Source organism: Muntiacus reevesi, chromosome 2 (assembly GCF_963930625.1).
Source record: "Muntiacus reevesi chromosome 2, mMunRee1.1, whole genome shotgun sequence".
In the NCBI taxonomy this organism is placed as follows: Eukaryota; Metazoa; Chordata; class Mammalia; order Artiodactyla; family Cervidae; genus Muntiacus; species Muntiacus reevesi.
In genome coordinates this window covers 248,791,573-248,808,244 of record NC_089250.1, presented here as the reverse complement: position 1 = coordinate 248,808,244, position 16,672 = coordinate 248,791,573, and the positions used below count along the sequence as shown (strand labels likewise).

Below are 16,672 nucleotides of genomic sequence, written 5' to 3'. Positions count from 1 at the left end.
GAATTCCCTGATGGTCCAGTGGTTAGGGCTCCATACTTCCACTGCAGGGGACAGAGATTCCATCCCTGGTCAGGGAAACTAAAAAATCTTGCCATGCCCTCAGGTACAGTCAAATAAATAAAGTCCAGAATGAAGTATTATAAATGTTGAGGTTCCATTTGAATGATCAGGGAGCTTCACCATATTTAGAATATCTTTACTATTAAAATTAATTGGATTATACCCTCTCTGACAATCCATCTATTTATATAGTCAGTTTATAGTAACTATAACTGTGTATTCTCTCATATTAGAACTATAAAATATGAGAACTAAAAGGCATTTTATCTTTAATAGATAAGAAATGTGAGGCTTGTAATGCTAATATTTTTTCCAAGGTCACACAGAGAGCTGATGGCCACTGGAAACGCTTTGCTGTATTTTTTATTTTTCCTAAGTATCTTGTCCTCTCATGCTTCAGTTTGGGACCTAAGCATTTTTGGTACAAGACTCAGTTTCTGTGACTATATCCCTAAGGGTGGAGATGCTTAAAGATCCCAAAGACTTCTCTTGAGTCCCAAGCACAAAGGAAGTAGGATGGAATATGAGAAATAAATGGAGGCTAGTGGGAGGAAACTGGTAGGTGGTAGAGAAATAAGAGCAAATTGAGATCTTTCTCCAACCACAATCTCCTTAGAGACAGAGCAGAGGGAAAATATTCAAGGAAAACATGCTTCTTATCAAAATATATTGTGGGAAAAAACCCTACAAATTTGGCTTTCTGAGAATAACTGCCAGATCTGGCTGCTACAAAACCAGCTTGCTAGCATTTAAAACTATTACACTTCTTTATTCTCCAGTATAAATACTTTACACTCATCTTGTGAGGACTGTCATTATTCTGCATCCTAAGATGAAATTAACAAGTATAAAAATCAACTCTATTGTACTGTAAGTGGACAAAGTAGATCAATATTAAAACATCTGTTGTGAGCAATGAGTTTTAGAATTTTACTTTAGTCTTTTTTGTTGCTATTTTGGCTGATGCTGGGAAAGACTGAAGACAGGAGGAGAAGGGGATGACAGAGGACAAGATGGTTGGATGGCATCACCAATTCAATGGACATGAGTTTGAGAAAGCCCCAGCAGATGGTGAAGGACAGGGAGGCCTGGCGTGCTTCAGTCCATGGGGTCGCAAAGAGTCAGACATGACTGAGCGACTGAACAACAAACAGTCAGCTTAATTTTTTCACTTACTTTTACTTTATGTTCACTGTAAAAATAAAAGTAGTTCACAGAATTCCTTGGTGGTCCAGTGGTTAGGACTCTGTGCTTTCACTGCCCAGAGCCTGGGTTCAATCCCTGGTCAGGAAATTAAGATCCCACAAGCCCGACAATGTGGCCAAAATAAATAAATAAATAAAAATAAATGCAGTTTTATTCTAGCATGTAATCAATAGTCTTTGAAGAAATTAGTCATACTTTCATCCTGCAGACCTCCCACACCCATTTCACAGCCTGCCCCTCTCACACCTGAGAGAAACACATTTCTAACGTCATTCCTGTACTGCAAGTTCTCTCAGCATTTGTCTATCACTAGTATAACATGTATGAGACAATCTAGATTAACTTAGGTCAGTTTATTAGCATTTATAAAGCCACTTGGAGGTAAGGGTGGTGGGGCTCATGTTTTCTTTCTACTTCTCCAAGTGTCCAGCAGAAATGTGGGTATTCAATGAACTGACTAATCACATACAGCTATCTATTTGTGCCTGGCATGGAAAATCAAAGATTGGGAGGCACTAATAATAATAACCTTCAGAGGACTGATGCAACAACCCAGAATCCAGAGCATGACTTTCTGCACATGAAGCCAATCATAGTGATAAATTCTACTGGTCTTCAGGCTTGCTAGCTTCTTAAACTGATTCATTGGAGAAGCAATCTATTAAAACAGTAAATAGCAGCAGCTGTGGAGTCTGAGAAATCTGTGCCTCTACCATCCAAGTGCTGCAACCTTGGGCAAATTATTTAATTTCTGCAGGCTTCAATTTCTTCATATTTAAGATGGGCATGATGATACCTGCCTCACAGGGCTGTTAAAAGAAACTGTGACAATGCATGTAAACAGCTTAGCAGAGTAAAGGTCTCAATAATGTCATTATTACTTATTTCTATTGTTTTAACTTTTAAAAACTTTACAATTTAGCTACAAAAATATTTCAAGCACTCTAGCTTCAAAGTCTGCATTATTATCATGGACATAAGTTTGCTTAGCATCCACTCCATTCCACATTTCATAGTTTGGTGATGCTGCCAATCTCAACACACCAAGGATGGGTACATGAGGCAAGCCTAGATTATAGTCTCCACCATTGTGGAAACAGAGAGACGTCCTAAGGGTAGACAAAGTAGAATTAATCAGAGTCCTTTCCAGAAACTGCAGGTGCTAGAATAAAACTTTCCTTTTTTAAAGGGGTTACTAAGTTAGGGCAGTACATTCCTACAACTGCTGGCACCATCTTAGCTGACTACACAGAATTAGATTCTCCACAGCAGATGTTGCAGCCAAGATAATTTGAGCCTTTGGATCCCTCCGGACCTAAACCTAGATCCACCCCCAGTCTTAGCAGTTATATGAGGCAATACATTCCACTTCTGCTCCGTTTGGTTTTGGTTTCTGCAAACCAAAATAATTCTTACTAAAAAAACTGTCTATGTCTGTTCTGATAGACAAAGATTTTTCTCCATCCCAGTCTACCTCTAATGTCAGGGCCTGTCTGTAAGCGCTAGATAGTTTTCTTGCCCTAGTTATAAAACGATAATCATAATACAATCTTGAGAAGTTGCTTGAAATGTATATAAAATTGATGTTCAAAAGAGGATGCTGAGACTAATAATTTATTATGCACTTTGGAGTTTCAAGAATCTTTGAAATGCTCCAACTAGCTTGCCTGTGCCCAAGCAAAGGTATTCTTCTTGCTTTCCTTTTACAGCTGTTTATAAAGTTTCTAAATCTCTTAACTAATATGGTAGTTTCTCATTTAATCTCTAATAAGAACCTCTGGTGGTTTTAGAACACTGGAGTGGGTGTCCTTTGTTTATGTCTGTCTACCATCCACTCCCCCTTCTTTTGGTAACATCAGCTTGATTATCTTTTGAGAAACTCCCATGTGATTTAGGCTTGGCCAACTGGAACATCCCAGTTATCTCCTGCCACATGCCTGGAATATATATGTATGAGTGAGGTCTAGTACTTCTGGCAAAATGAGTGGGAAAGAGACATTACAAAGATCTCAGTTCTCTTAAAAATTAATTTATGGATTTAATACAATTTTAATCAAAATCCCAAAGGATTTTCTTAAGAAATGATAAAATCACTCCAAAATTTATCTGGATAAATAAGTAATTACACCAGCCTCTAATTATTCATTGTTATTTTTCCAAATTCTTCTTGACTGGTGTAATCCACTTGAATGATCACTTATTAACTGTTAAAGTTACAACATACTGTGTGGTTACAAAACACTCGAATAAAAAGTCCAGAATCAGATTGCAGAATATAAAAATTAAATATACAAACAGTGGTGCAATTCCAACCAGTGAGGGAAAAACAGGTCACTCCTATGGTGACAGGTATGCAGCGTGTGTACTGCACACCTCAACGCAGCACACTCACTGCAGACGTCCCTAGTGAAGCACAGACCGTCTTCCTGCTGCACCCAGATATGACTTTGGAATCTTTCCGCACATGGCACTCCAGGCAGCCCATCAATCTAGCAGACAGTGCATACAAGAGGTTTATTTGACAAATGCTGAGACAATCGTTAACTATTTGGAAAAGCATAGAATGTGGACTCTCTCGCATACCTGTGTCAAAATAAACTCGATGTAGATTAAAGAGTTAAACGTAAAAAGTGAAACTGTAAAAGGACTTGAACAAAGCTGTTGCAAAAAAATGTTCTCAGAGAGAAACAGAGAAGCTCTGAGATGAGGAGACATGAGCAAGAGTGGAAAGCGTAGTCCTCAGCACTGCCTGGGTCCTTGACATTTCTGAGGCCTGGCTGCTCAGCTTTTCCTGGAGTCCTGAGACCTGTCTATATCTTTCCAATACTTTCACCCTTCAACTTGAACTGGTGGTGAAACCAAAAAAGCCTTGAATAACACACGTGCATTATCTTTACTTTAAAAAAAAAAACTCGCCAGCAACTACTTTTACCAAAAATAAACCTTTGTCTCTTTCAGTGAAAAATCAAAACTTCCCAATTTCCAAGTGTGAGGTGTAAATATTTTATGTATATGACAGTTTAATTAAATTTGAAAGATAAAGATTCAACTTTCTCATCTCTGTCCCATCAACTTTACTTTCATAAAGCATTCTGAAATACTTGCAAAACTAAAAACAAGAGTAGAACACGGTGGAAAGAACAAAATGTTGCAGAAAGTCAAAGTAATTTTTGTAAAAAGCTGCACTTTGGGAATTCCCTGGCGGTCTAGTGGTTAGGGCTTGCACTTTCACTCATGGGGTAACTAAGATTGGCAAGCCATGAGGTTTGGCCAAAAGAAAAGGTTGCACTTCACGTATTTTTCACTACTTACATGTCGAATCATTCTAGCAATGTCATGGGAGCCAGATCACAGAAACCAAACCAAATTTGAGTTTTGTAACTCTACTCTTTTTAAAACTACTGATATCATAATCACTGGCACTCTGTTTATATACAGAATTATTTCATGAATTTTTGTTTTCACACTGAAGTAAAACACACATTTTATGAAGGACTCGGTGCATATTCCTTAGAATGGCACTTAAGTAACTAAATCAACTGCTACTTCTCCAGATACAAAATATTAAACTCACCCAAATATACCATCATTTCTCCAGAAGGAGCCCCAAACTCCTTTTACTAATCTAGGGGCATAAAACCTTTAAAGGAAGAATATGCTCTTATACCATGTGATTGATGTGATGTTTTATAAACTAAAGTTTTTCTTCTCAATCCCCACAGCCAGCTGACAAGAGTTACGCAGCCTAAGGGCTTTATAACATGGCTGAGTGCTTCTGCTGTCCCTGTCCCAGAGTTAATTCATTATATCCAATCTACCCCCACATCCTGTCATTTCTTCCTTCAAAACAGTGGCTCTCTAGTTTCCACTCCAATGACTCTGAGGGATCAAATTCCTGTACTAATAACAGAGGCCAGAGATTCTCTACAAGTGTCCAAACTTTGGGAGTCCCAGGCAGTCAGAAGGAGGCTATCTGGGCAGGAAAAGGTCCCCAGTGGATTCTGCTGTTCCCTGGCAAGAAATCACCTGCTTTAAAATGTTTCTTGAATTGAACCTGCCCCTGTTCCCAGGGCCACCACTGTCAGCCCTCCAGTGGTTGCCATCTCTGCTTTGGACTCCTCTTCTTCTCCTGTACTTTTCCTACCTTCGCTCTTTCCTCTTGCACTGCATCCAGTGCATGCACTGCTGCCAACCCCAAATTCTGTTCCCATCATGTCACTTCCTGGCTCGAGAATGGATTGCATCAGTTCCCCATCCTTTCTATCTCTTCAACCTCTCCCTTCTCGGCCGGCCTTTTCTCCTTACTATACAAATAGGTGGCAATTCTTTCCCTTAAAACAAAATAAAATCCAAAAACTACAAAAGTAGGATCCTTCTTGGATATTTTATTCAACTCTAGTTACCACCCTTGTGGCGTTTATTTTTCTGAGAAACTTTAGAAGCTGAGAAGTATGGTCTATTCACTGCTCTCTGCTCCTGTCAGTCAGCTGAAATTGCTCTTGAGAGAACTCTCATGACCTTCTTCTCTAATCACCAAATCCAATGGACTTCTGTTTCCTTCTTGACTTCTCCAGCATCTCAAGATGCTGATCACCTCCGCCTTTTTGAAACCACTTCTTTCCAGATTTCTGTTCCTCCACTCTTGCTTTTAAATAGAGCAGTTCTGCAGGGTTCCATCCTGTCCCTACTTCTCTTTTTAATTTGCACTCTCCTAACGATTACATCAACACTTATGGCATCAATCACCACTACTACACTAACATCTCATGAATCTGCAGCTCATTTCTGACATTTCTCTTGACTACAGACCTGTACCAGCCTTCTGCGCCAGGATGTCACACAGGTGACTCAAATTCTACCTGTCCAAAACCAAGCTTCTCTTCCCCACAAAAAAACTAGTTCCTCCCCGATTCATTCTGATTTCAGTTACCCACTTTCCCAGGCCAGACATCTAGGAGTTATCCTCCCTCTCTTTTCCTCTCCCCCTCGGTCTCCAAACACCATTTAGCACCACCACTTCTAGCTACTTAATATCTTTCAGCTTCATACTGTCCCATCCAGTCTCACTAGCCTGATGGTGTCGCAACAGGCTCCTAAGTGCTTTCCCTGACCTCAAAGTCTTGGGCTCCTACACTCCGCATCTGCCACGCTTTCGGACAGATTGCTCCTTTGTTTAAAGCACTCCTTATTTAAAGCACTTTAACAACCTGGGTGGCTTGCCAGGTCTAAAACTCTTGATAGTACACACCCATCAGTAAATGTGTGAGTCTATGTGCTCATCCTATGAATATTCACTAAAGTATACGTATTATAAAACATATACAAGACATAAACATCAAGAATGAATGAGATAAAGATGAAATACACTAAATATATCCCTGATGAAGTCATGCCATCATTAGCTACTGTATGATTCAAAACACAATACAGCCTTATATAGTTCATTATTAAGGTTCATTATTAATGGTAATGTGTTAATCCACATTTCAAATACTCTTCTTGATGATTTCATTTTTTAGGCTGACGTCTTAACAGACAGGATTACCCTGAAATGTGACAAAGAGCTCCTACTAGGAGAAACGTAAAGCTCTACTGTTTTGTTATTATTTGTATTGCTAGAATTATCATGAATCCAAGGTTTCTCTGTGCAAATCTTTAAGTCACTTGTTCACTTTGTAAAGATAAATGCAGTTAAAAGCAGACAATATATCATAAATCCACTCAACCAGGCTCAAGAAGTAAGTTGTAATGACAGGAGCAGAAAAATGAATAAAGTCACCACTCTCAAGTCCTGTCCTCTGCAAAGCTTTTCTCTTCCCTGGAGATATCACCCTGTGTATCAAGTGTGAAATGTCACTGTCTTCTAAGACTGAGGAAGAGAACCAGGGTTATCTGTGCATTAAATACTAACACAACTAAAATTCTTCTTGTAGGTTTTAGGTTGCAAATATAAACCCCACTTAGAGACCACTGCTTGGCACTGCCTATGAGACCCTTACCAATCTGGTTTCTGTCTACCTTTCCAGCCCGCTCTGCAGCTACACCCTTCCCACACCTTCCCACGCTTCACTTCTCTCAACACACCAGCTACTCATCACTTCCCTGCCTTTGAGAGGCCATCTCCTTTGCACTGCCACCTCTGTTTCCAGGGCACCATGTTCTCATCTCTTTTAAAGCATTTATCACAGCCTGCTGTAATTGCTTCCCTACAAGCCTAAAGGGCAGAGATTACTCCCAATTTTGAGTTCCCAGCATCTACCACAACACTTCATTTGCAGTAGGTACTTAAGGTTGACAGAATGAAAAGGGTCCAAATTCCTTGGCCTGCTTTCAAGGCCTTGCATAATCTGGTTTCAATTTATCTATTCGGCTTAATTTTCTTCCCCTAAGTCCATTCCTATTCTCACTTCCTATCACAGGTCATGCTTGTTTTGGCTTCTGCGCATGTTACCTCCTCACGTTGAACTGCCTTCCAACTAGAGAAGCGACTCATCCTTCAAGCCCAGACAAAATTATCCTTTCCCCATGAGGTCACACTTGACTCTTCCATCCCCCAGTGGATCACCTCTTCAGAGAATTCTTGAAGAGTGAGTACTATACATTGCAGCAATTACTCTCTATTGGGTGCTCTTCTCTCCCCAATTTCAGTCTAAGTTCTCTGATGCCAGGGACCAGCCACCCTCAACTTCTTTTGCACACTGATCTCTCACAACACACTGCAACATGATGACGCACATGAGATGCCAGAAGTTCTGACTGACTGGGTGGAGATATCATGGTACAAGGGGGACAGCAGTGAACTAACTGGGTCTTAGTCCAAGTTCCATAACTGGTTAGTTAGATGACCTTAAACATGCTTATTTGACCTCTTTGGCCATTAAGCCTTCATCTGCAAGATGAGACTTTTTTTTTTTTTTTTAACAATTTTTAAAATTCCAGTAAGACTTTTCTTCATGCTCACAAGAAACATGAACATTTTCCCCCTAAAAATAAAGAGAAATTCTGAGACATTCAGTAACTCACTTAACATGAATGAACTTCAGTGCAATCAACATCAGCCTCAAAGGACGGTGTAAAGGTCAAATGAGAAAATATTCAGGAAAACGCACATATAATGATACACATCTGACCACAAAGTAAAGTAACCTTTATCCTTGAAGGACTATAGGCCAGGGAATACATCAGTTGAAGTTCTGAGTTACAGTTGAGATCTAAATTAAAGCCCAAGTATGGTTTCCAAAAATGCTCTTAGAATTTTCATAATCACTCTGTATTAGAACCAATAAATTTCTCATATTTTTCTAACAATTTAGAGAGCATATTTTAGCAAGAAGGGGACTCTATAAGAAATAATCTGGTTACAAAGATATGGCTGCTTATATAAACATGCTTAATCACTCAAATGAAACACAGTGAGACTAGTCAAAAAAAACAAAACAGAAACATAAAATGTCCTGACAATTTAGTGGTTCTTTAAGACATAGACTGATGAATATACAATGCAAAGTCCAAAGAAAATGTAAAATGTTTTCTCCAGAAGACTTTCAAACTTTCCAACATACAGTGAAGAAAACAGCAGTGTAAGAACCCAAACTAGCTTCTTCAAATGAGCAGCCTAATAACATCAGTAGTTAAATGTCCTTTAACATACACAAAGAATCAGCCATATATGACACTCAAAATCTCAAACTATTCTAGATATAAAAATTATTTTCAACTCTGAAATTAAATTTCACATCAGTCTACTTCCTCTATATACTTAACTATTTTCTTTTCCATAGATTTGATAACAATAATTTTAGAATCATATTTACACAATAGAAGATGATTTTTCAGCAATATTCCAACGAGAATTGCTTCAAAAATTTACTGATTCTTTTCTCAAATTTCAGATCTTATGCTGAACACCATTCTGTCTTTTCTAACCTCCTCTGGTTAGGATGTGTAGTCTAATTCAAATATAAATTCTAGAAGCTTTCTGGATAGACTATCTCTAACACACAGATATAGTTAAACTCATACAATATGATGGAAGAGTAGTCACCCCTTTATGCTGAGAATCAGTGTATCTCTGCATATCTTAACATCAGACATTAGTCAAAACTACAAGTACAAGGTTATTAGCAAGTTTTAAGGTTCTGAGCAGCAAGTGTGAAGGAACAGGAACAATCAGAGGGATGAAAAAGTAAGTGCAAAATTTAAAGATAAAAAAGTTGGCCTACACAAGGGATGACAGGAAAACAAGATTAAAAAAGGGGTTTGCATACAAGAAATGCAAAATCATTCTTGACCTGTTCACCTAAAATAACTTATTCTTAACATGTATTTCTTTTCAAGGAAAATGGAGCCCTGGATTTTAACAACTCGATATTCTGGCTATTCTGAGTGTCTTTGTTAACTCGTAGCATACCTTCATGACCCAGTCCTACCTTCCTTATTCAGATTTTGTTTTCATTACTGTTGCTTACTGCTTCAACTCCCAGTTCCCCAAAAGGCTCCCAGCACATAAACTGTCAAATGAACAATGGCCCTGTGAAGAGGTGTTATTATCATCCTGGTTTTACAGATGAGGAAACTAAGGCACAGCAAGGTTGAGTTAAGTTGCCTAGGGGTTACAAACCACTAGCCAGAAACATACCCTGGTCTAGCTCACCACAAAGTGCTCATTTGTGCTCTAACCTCCCTGGGCAAAATGACTTCTTCAGGTCTCTCACTTGTCTTTACTGGTGGTAGCTCTCTCCTTGATTCAAACTTGAACTTCTCCAACAACCTTTTCTTGGGCATCCTCAACCTCTGATGCCCACAAGGGTCTTTGTGCTGCACCCTTTTCAGAGTTGTAGTCTCACACTGTTTTTAGCCCTTAGCTGTACTATTTCTTAACTCTCTCTTATCTCAACTCCAAACTTCCTGAGGGCAGAAATCAGACTATCTTTAAGCGCCTCTGGCAAGTGGAAGAGCTGAATAAATTTTTCTTTGATGTATGCATGAATAATCCCTACAAATCCATGAGATTTAAAAAAAAAAAACCTTCAGTTCACTGGGTTCCCTAACCACAGGCAACCAGAGACTACAGCTTTCCTTTGCCTGGGGGTGATAAAGGCATGCCTAAAATTCTCTGCACACACCACAAAAGAGCATCACTATGCTATTTTAAGGCAGTTTTTCAAGTTTTGAGACATCAAATGGAAGGATCATTCAGTTCTAAAACTCTAAGGGCTAAGCATAAAAATCTATCTTTTAAAAGTAGCCTTCCTGGATGGGTCACTAGCTCTCAATTTTAAATGTCTGACTGATCCTAGGAAATCACTGTTTTCAGTGGTTCTGCATATTATAAGCAATTTTATTTTTATATTCTTTGATTTTTAAAGTTCAGTCTCATACCTCTCCACACATATAAGAACAAAAATGTCCTCTTTTAGAAAATGGGAATATAAGGTAGAACCTGTTAGGTAAACAGACATTCATTAAATGTTACGCTGCCATTTGTAAAGCCTCCTTCTAAAAGCACATGCGGCCTATTTTAGGTTAAGGAATACTATGAAGTGTTTACTAGATGATTTTTATTTAAGTGGTATGAATACCAGGTTCAAATTATATCTAAACAAAAACTGGATTTAAAAAATATAGATATGGGGTTAAGAGCTGAAACATCTGCCCATCACCACTGACCACCACATAAATAGTACTATAGTCAGTATTCTGGTTCTAAGAATTTATAACCAAATTCTTAGTTAGCACAATTTCAAGATACACATTTATGGCAACTTTTCCTTTTTTTACACACATACCACTCACACCGCCACAATTTATAATTTTACTCCTTTTATTAACACTAATTTCTGAGTAGTGCCTAGCCCCACCTAAGCGAAATATAAATAAGACTTATAAATAGGATATTATAAGGTGGGGCACTGGAATTTCACAATTAGAGCACATTAAAATATTTACTTGGAAACTAACACTTTCCCAAATGTCTACTAGCAGATTTAGAAAAAAGTGAAAATCACTTTGCCAAGTTGGACTTCTGGCCCCTCAGTTTGATGACTGGCCCCTTCCTACCTCCACTCCCCACCCCTTCCCTTCTGTTCTTCCTCTGCCAGGAACACCCTCTTGACTCATCCCTGCCTATGTCCATCACTTCCTTGGAGACCTGGCTCAAGATTCAGCTTCTTGAAAAACTCCTCCCTGATCAACCTGATTTCCACTACTTCCTAACTTTGCACTCCCTTGGTATTCATATAGTTTGCACTCCACAATCTATAATTTGTAAGTTGTTTTGCATTTTTCTATCATTTTCCCAACTAGACACCAAATAGAGACACATCATCTTTTATATTCTCTTCTATATAGCCAGCAGTAAATGCCTCTAAAATGACTGAATGGGTGAAAGAAGGCTGATTGCTCAAAAATTTCTGAAGTAATATTCCCTCCAACATCATGAGTCCTTCAAGAAGATAAAATTTATTTTGCCTTAGTTCCATAAAAGACCCAGGTAACAGTTCACATTCAAACTTAAAAGAATAATTCTGGCTATTCAAACATAACTTGAGATTTAACACTTCAGGCTTCTGAATAAGCTTAAAGCCTTGAAGCCTGTGAATGGTAGGAAGCTGGCACCCAGTCTCCTGCAAAAAGGGACAAAACTCTAGTTGGCAGTAAATGTTCAAACACGTGAGCCTCCACTGTTAAACAAGGCTCATTAACCACACAAACTTGCTGTTTCAGCTTTCTGGCTTCGATGAAATGCTATGATCTCCTTTGGTTATTGTTGAGAGCCAATGATGGGTTAAATTCCCATAAATTAACCAGCGTTTTGGTGGTTTGCCCAAGCATACCGCTGGCATCGGTGTGGATGAGTTTTTTTTGTTTTGTTTTGTTTAAAAAAAAAAAAACCGACCTGCCCAACCCTGAGAAGCCGGAGGTGAGTTAAGAAAGCGCCACTCAGGAGGCAAACGGAGACCTTCAAAAGTCCTGCTCTAGTTCTAAGTGTCAGCTTAGAGTGCAGAGGCGAGGTTTCGAGGACGGCTGCTCCAAACTAAAACCTTCCTAGGGGACTGCAAGCCACACTTCGGCGGCTGCCCAACTTTTTCTGCAGGGAGCATCAGTTTTTCCATCCTCAAAGCTCAGGCAACGGGGTTGTGGGGAAGCCGGCCGCCAGCAGAGGGGAAGGTGAGGTCTCCGGGTTGGGAGGGAAGGGGCTGGCCCCGCAAAGGGGGCAGGGTGGCAGAACAAAGTGAGCGCCGGCCAGCCCAGCCCAGCGCCGCCCGCCCGCCGGCCCCGCTCACCCTCCAGCAGCACCTCCTTGCCCGCGCGCTTCAGCGCCTGCACGGCCTGGTCGTGGGTGGCCTGGCGCAGGTCGGTGCCGTTCACCGACAGGATGGCGTCGCCCAGCCGCAGCGCCCGGCTCTGGTCGGCCGCCAGTCCCGGGAAGATCTTGGAGATGAGGATCGGCATCCGGTTCTCGCGGCCGCCCTTGATGCTGATGCCCAGGCCGCCCGCCTCCTGCTTCACCACACGGACCCGGCGCACCGGCGGTGACGCGCCCGCCTCGCCCGCCGGGCTCCCCGGAGGTGCGGGTGGACTCGGGGGGCCCAGGCCGCGGCTCGGGCTCCCGGGCAGCGAGTCGCCGGCGCCGCCGCCGTTCGGGAGGCCGTTGAAGGCGGCCGCCGCGGGCCCGAGAGCGGGCTCGGACTCAGCCACCGCGGCGTCGCCCGTCAGGCTCAGGCTCTCCCCGCTCAGTTCGGCCACCACTCGAACCCAGCGCTCCCTGAGGAGCAGCTCCACCAACCCCGCTTTGGTGGCCCGCGTCCACACCGCCATGGCCGGCCCCGCTCCCGCCGCCGCAGTCGCCGCAGCTACCCTCATTCCAGTCAGGCAGCCTCGGCGCTTCCCCCTTCCCGCCCGAGGGGGCGGGCCCGGTCCCGCCCCCCGGCGGTGATTCATTATTAATGAGGCCACGCCCACCTTCCGGAGGTGCGAGGAGAGGACAGCCTAGCCGCTTCCGGGAGGTTAAGGAGTTGCCCGCAGTCCAGTGGGTTACAGTTCACCGGACGTGGGCAGCTCGCGTGGTTTGGGCTCTGTCTCACGTTCTCCCTCGTACGCCTCCGATTTTCCCACCCCCAGCTCCTGACCTCTACCGTGCAACTCGCCAGAGCTGCCTGGGCACGGAGTAAAATCAGCTTCGAGAGGCACTTTGCAAGCCTGCAAGACCCAGTTGCAGGTACACTTTTGCATTGATTGGTTTACAGAACGCTCCGTGAAGTGTGCTCCTTTTTGAGGCCTAGAGATGAGATGAATAAAATGCACCACAGCTGAGAGCTGAGAGTCTAGTTGGGGAGGAAAACAAGACAATCAGCTAACCTGATGTTATAGTATGTGGTTAAGTGTCAAGTAGAAAATGCCCTGTGAGCAGAAGAGAACATTTAGTTGGGCCTGGGGTCATCTTTACAGAGGTGACAATGGAAACTCAAAACTCCAACCATTTGTCACTCTGCTTTATAATCCCCCATTTACTTGCCAGTATTGTCAGAGGAAAGGTATTTTTAGCCCTGCAGTCACAATAGCTAGGTCTCAAAGATATCTGTAAAATGACGGTTACTTAGGGAGATGCCAGAATCCAGGGTCAACAGAAAATAGGGTCAGTGGCAACGACAGGATACTAGTGTAAAAAGCCGCATATAACCACATATTTGGAAGTATTTGAACTTGAATTTGTAGATCTGACTTTCTCACCCTGGAGGCCATGGCCTTATGTTGGGGCAAGTGCACATGGGCCTCCCCAGAAACACTGCACAATGTAGGGCCTGCAGCAGCTTTTATCCAAAGACATAGGTGATACAATTCACTTGCTTCTTCCAGTTTCATGGGCTTGAAGAGCAGAAAGTAACACAACATTGTAAAGCAATTATACTCAAAGGAAAAAAAAGACATTGATTTAGTAGAATGGGGAGAATAAATCAGCTATCTCACCTTAAAATTACAAAACAAAAACAAGAGCTGAGGAAACTGAGGCCTAGAAAATCAAAGATTCTGGCCCAAAGCCCACAGTGAAGAAACAGACAACTCACGTTTCCCACCCTCCTGGTCCAGTGTTTTTTTTTTTTTTAAAGAAAATCACGCTGGAAAGATGGATCTCAAAAACATAAGATCACCATGCCCTCTAACTTTCCTTTTTTTTTAGCAGGAAAAGCAAAATTCCCCTATTTTCATTTGGGTAGGAGGGGAGTTGGGGGGGGCAGGGAGGGAGAAGGGGGATGCCAGCAGAGGGAGTGTACACCAATTCCTGTAAAAGGGGGTTGTATACCTGCTTGCTCAGGAAGTTCATGTTGAAGCTCGTAAGCTGTGTCCATGCACCACTCTGAATGCACATTCAAGTATGGGCAGAAACTTTCAAAGAGCCTCCTATACCAGAAGTGAAAACAATAAAAATAGAGACTAGAAATCACCCAGAGCCCAAGTGAAGAAAGAATTCACAATGAGAAGAGTATCTTACCCCTAAAAAATCATTACAGCAGAATCCTCTTTGCAATTAGCAGAACAGGATTTTCCAAGCTGCAAGTGTCAGCAGAAGCTCAACCCTCCAGCCTCTCCTAAATCAACTGCAGTGAGGCCAGCTCACTGTTTCGGCAGGTCCCGATGTGCCCACATGCACCTGCAGTCACAGACATTTCTGGCTTTGCTCCAGCTGAGGGGTGAGCCCCCAGAGACCTGAGTTATGTGAAATTTCTGCTTATTAGAGAGCACTTGGCAGCTGATTCCTTAGAGTATGAGCACAATTTTGAACCTTTTACATACATAATCACCCAGAGGTTGGGCACTTGAAGACACCCTGAAGAGCAAAAGGGAAGGGCTGGAAATTCTTTCCAAAAATGTCATGACCTTTTTGTGAACAGAATTGAAGGAAGTCACAGATCTTACAACTAAATAGTAGGTGAGGGCACTTACATAAGTTATATAACAAAATAATCCCAGGAAGAGAAGGTAAGAGAGATTGATACTGGGATTCCAAACTATTGAACTGGTTTTATAAGCTCTTCCATCAGAACTTAATTTTCCATATTCTCTTTCATCACTATTTTCAGATTGGCCAAACTCACCCAGTCTCCCAACGACACACCACACATTCCTGCTGGAGGCCATCCTTCTAAATGCTTCCTGCCCCTTTTAACCACTTAACCACCTTGCAAGATCTCATCCCAGTTTTCCCGTCTTCCCAATTTGTTGGGATTTTTTTTTTCCTTTGAACAACTTTATTCTATTCCTTGCTTGTTTGTCCAAGTAGGTTACAGAATACAGGAGGGCAGGAACCACCCATCGACTTCCTTTTGTTCCCCACTCTTCCAAAAATACCACCTTGCAGAGAAGGAACTCATTAAACATGTGATTGACTGAAATTCAGTGCCTCCTGCGGTGCAGTCATTTCAAATAATCCCTCTGAAGGTTATTGGTTCCTTGCAGAGTGAAAATTGCCATCTAGGAAATCTCAAGTAGTCAGTGGAAATCTACTTACTGTGGATAATGAAATCTGAATTAAAAAGAGTACACATCTGTTCCCATAGTTTCTTAGGGATGGCAAGACAAGCACACATAATTCTTTGAACAAGCAGGCTATTTTATCTGCCTCTAAAAAAGGGAATGGCTGTGATAATTCCTAATCACCTTTCATTCCTGTCACCTATCAGTAGGTATTCTCTGCTCAAGCTGTTATCTTACCATTTTCTCAGAACAAGGCAGGCATCGTTGCTACAATACTTTAAAGTGAGGCGGTTGGGTTAGCTCTCAGTTCCATAATTTCCTACAATTTTGACTCAGGCTTTGATTCTGCTGCTGCTGCTGCTGCTAAGTTGCTTCAGTCGTGTCTGACTCTGTGCAACCCCATAGATGGCAGCCCACCAGGCTCCCCCATCCCTGGGATTCTCCAGGCAAGAACACTGGAGTGGGTTGCCATTTCCTTCTCCAATGCATGAAATGAAAAGTGAAAGTGAAGTCACTCAGTCGTGTCTGACTCTTTGTGACCCCATGGACTACAGCCTACCAGGCTCCTCCTTCCATGGGATTTTCCAGGCAAGAGTACTGGAGTGGGTTGTCATTGCCTTCTTTGCAGGCTTTGATTCTAGGCTCTCTCAAAAGCCAATGGTCTTTTTCCCCTTTCTTCTTTTCTCTCATACTAGATGTGTGAGATAGCATGGTAATTAAGAGCACAAGGTTCGGCTCTGTGATGACTTAGAGGGGTGGGAGGGAGGCTCGAGAGGGAGGGGATGTATGTATACGTGTGGCTGATTCACACTGTTGTACAGCAGAAACTAACAAGTATAATTGTAAAGCAATTATACTCCAATTTTAAAAAATTAATAAACCTCTATCAGGTGCTTGCCTCAAAACAAACAAAAATAAAAGCACAAGGTTC

At 41.8% G+C, this 16,672-nt stretch overlaps 1 protein-coding gene across 1 annotated transcript; it reads right to left on the bottom strand.

Annotated features, from left to right (window-relative positions):
• Positions 1-12,312: 12,312 nt before the first annotated feature.
• Positions 12,313-13,136, bottom strand: LOC136157463 (beta-2-syntrophin-like). The gene has a single exon (XM_065919342.1). It carries the CDS (start codon positions 13,129-13,131, stop codon positions 12,313-12,315), a length of 819 nt encoding a protein of 272 aa, XP_065775414.1. The 5' UTR covers positions 13,132-13,136.
• Positions 13,137-16,672: the final 3,536 nt, after the last annotated feature.

What these genes read in the sequence shown, in the direction of transcription:
- LOC136157463 (XM_065919342.1), bottom strand. Translation starts at nt 13,131, where the DNA reads ATGAGGGTAGCTGCGGCGACTGCGGCGGCGGGAGCGGGGCCGGCCATG.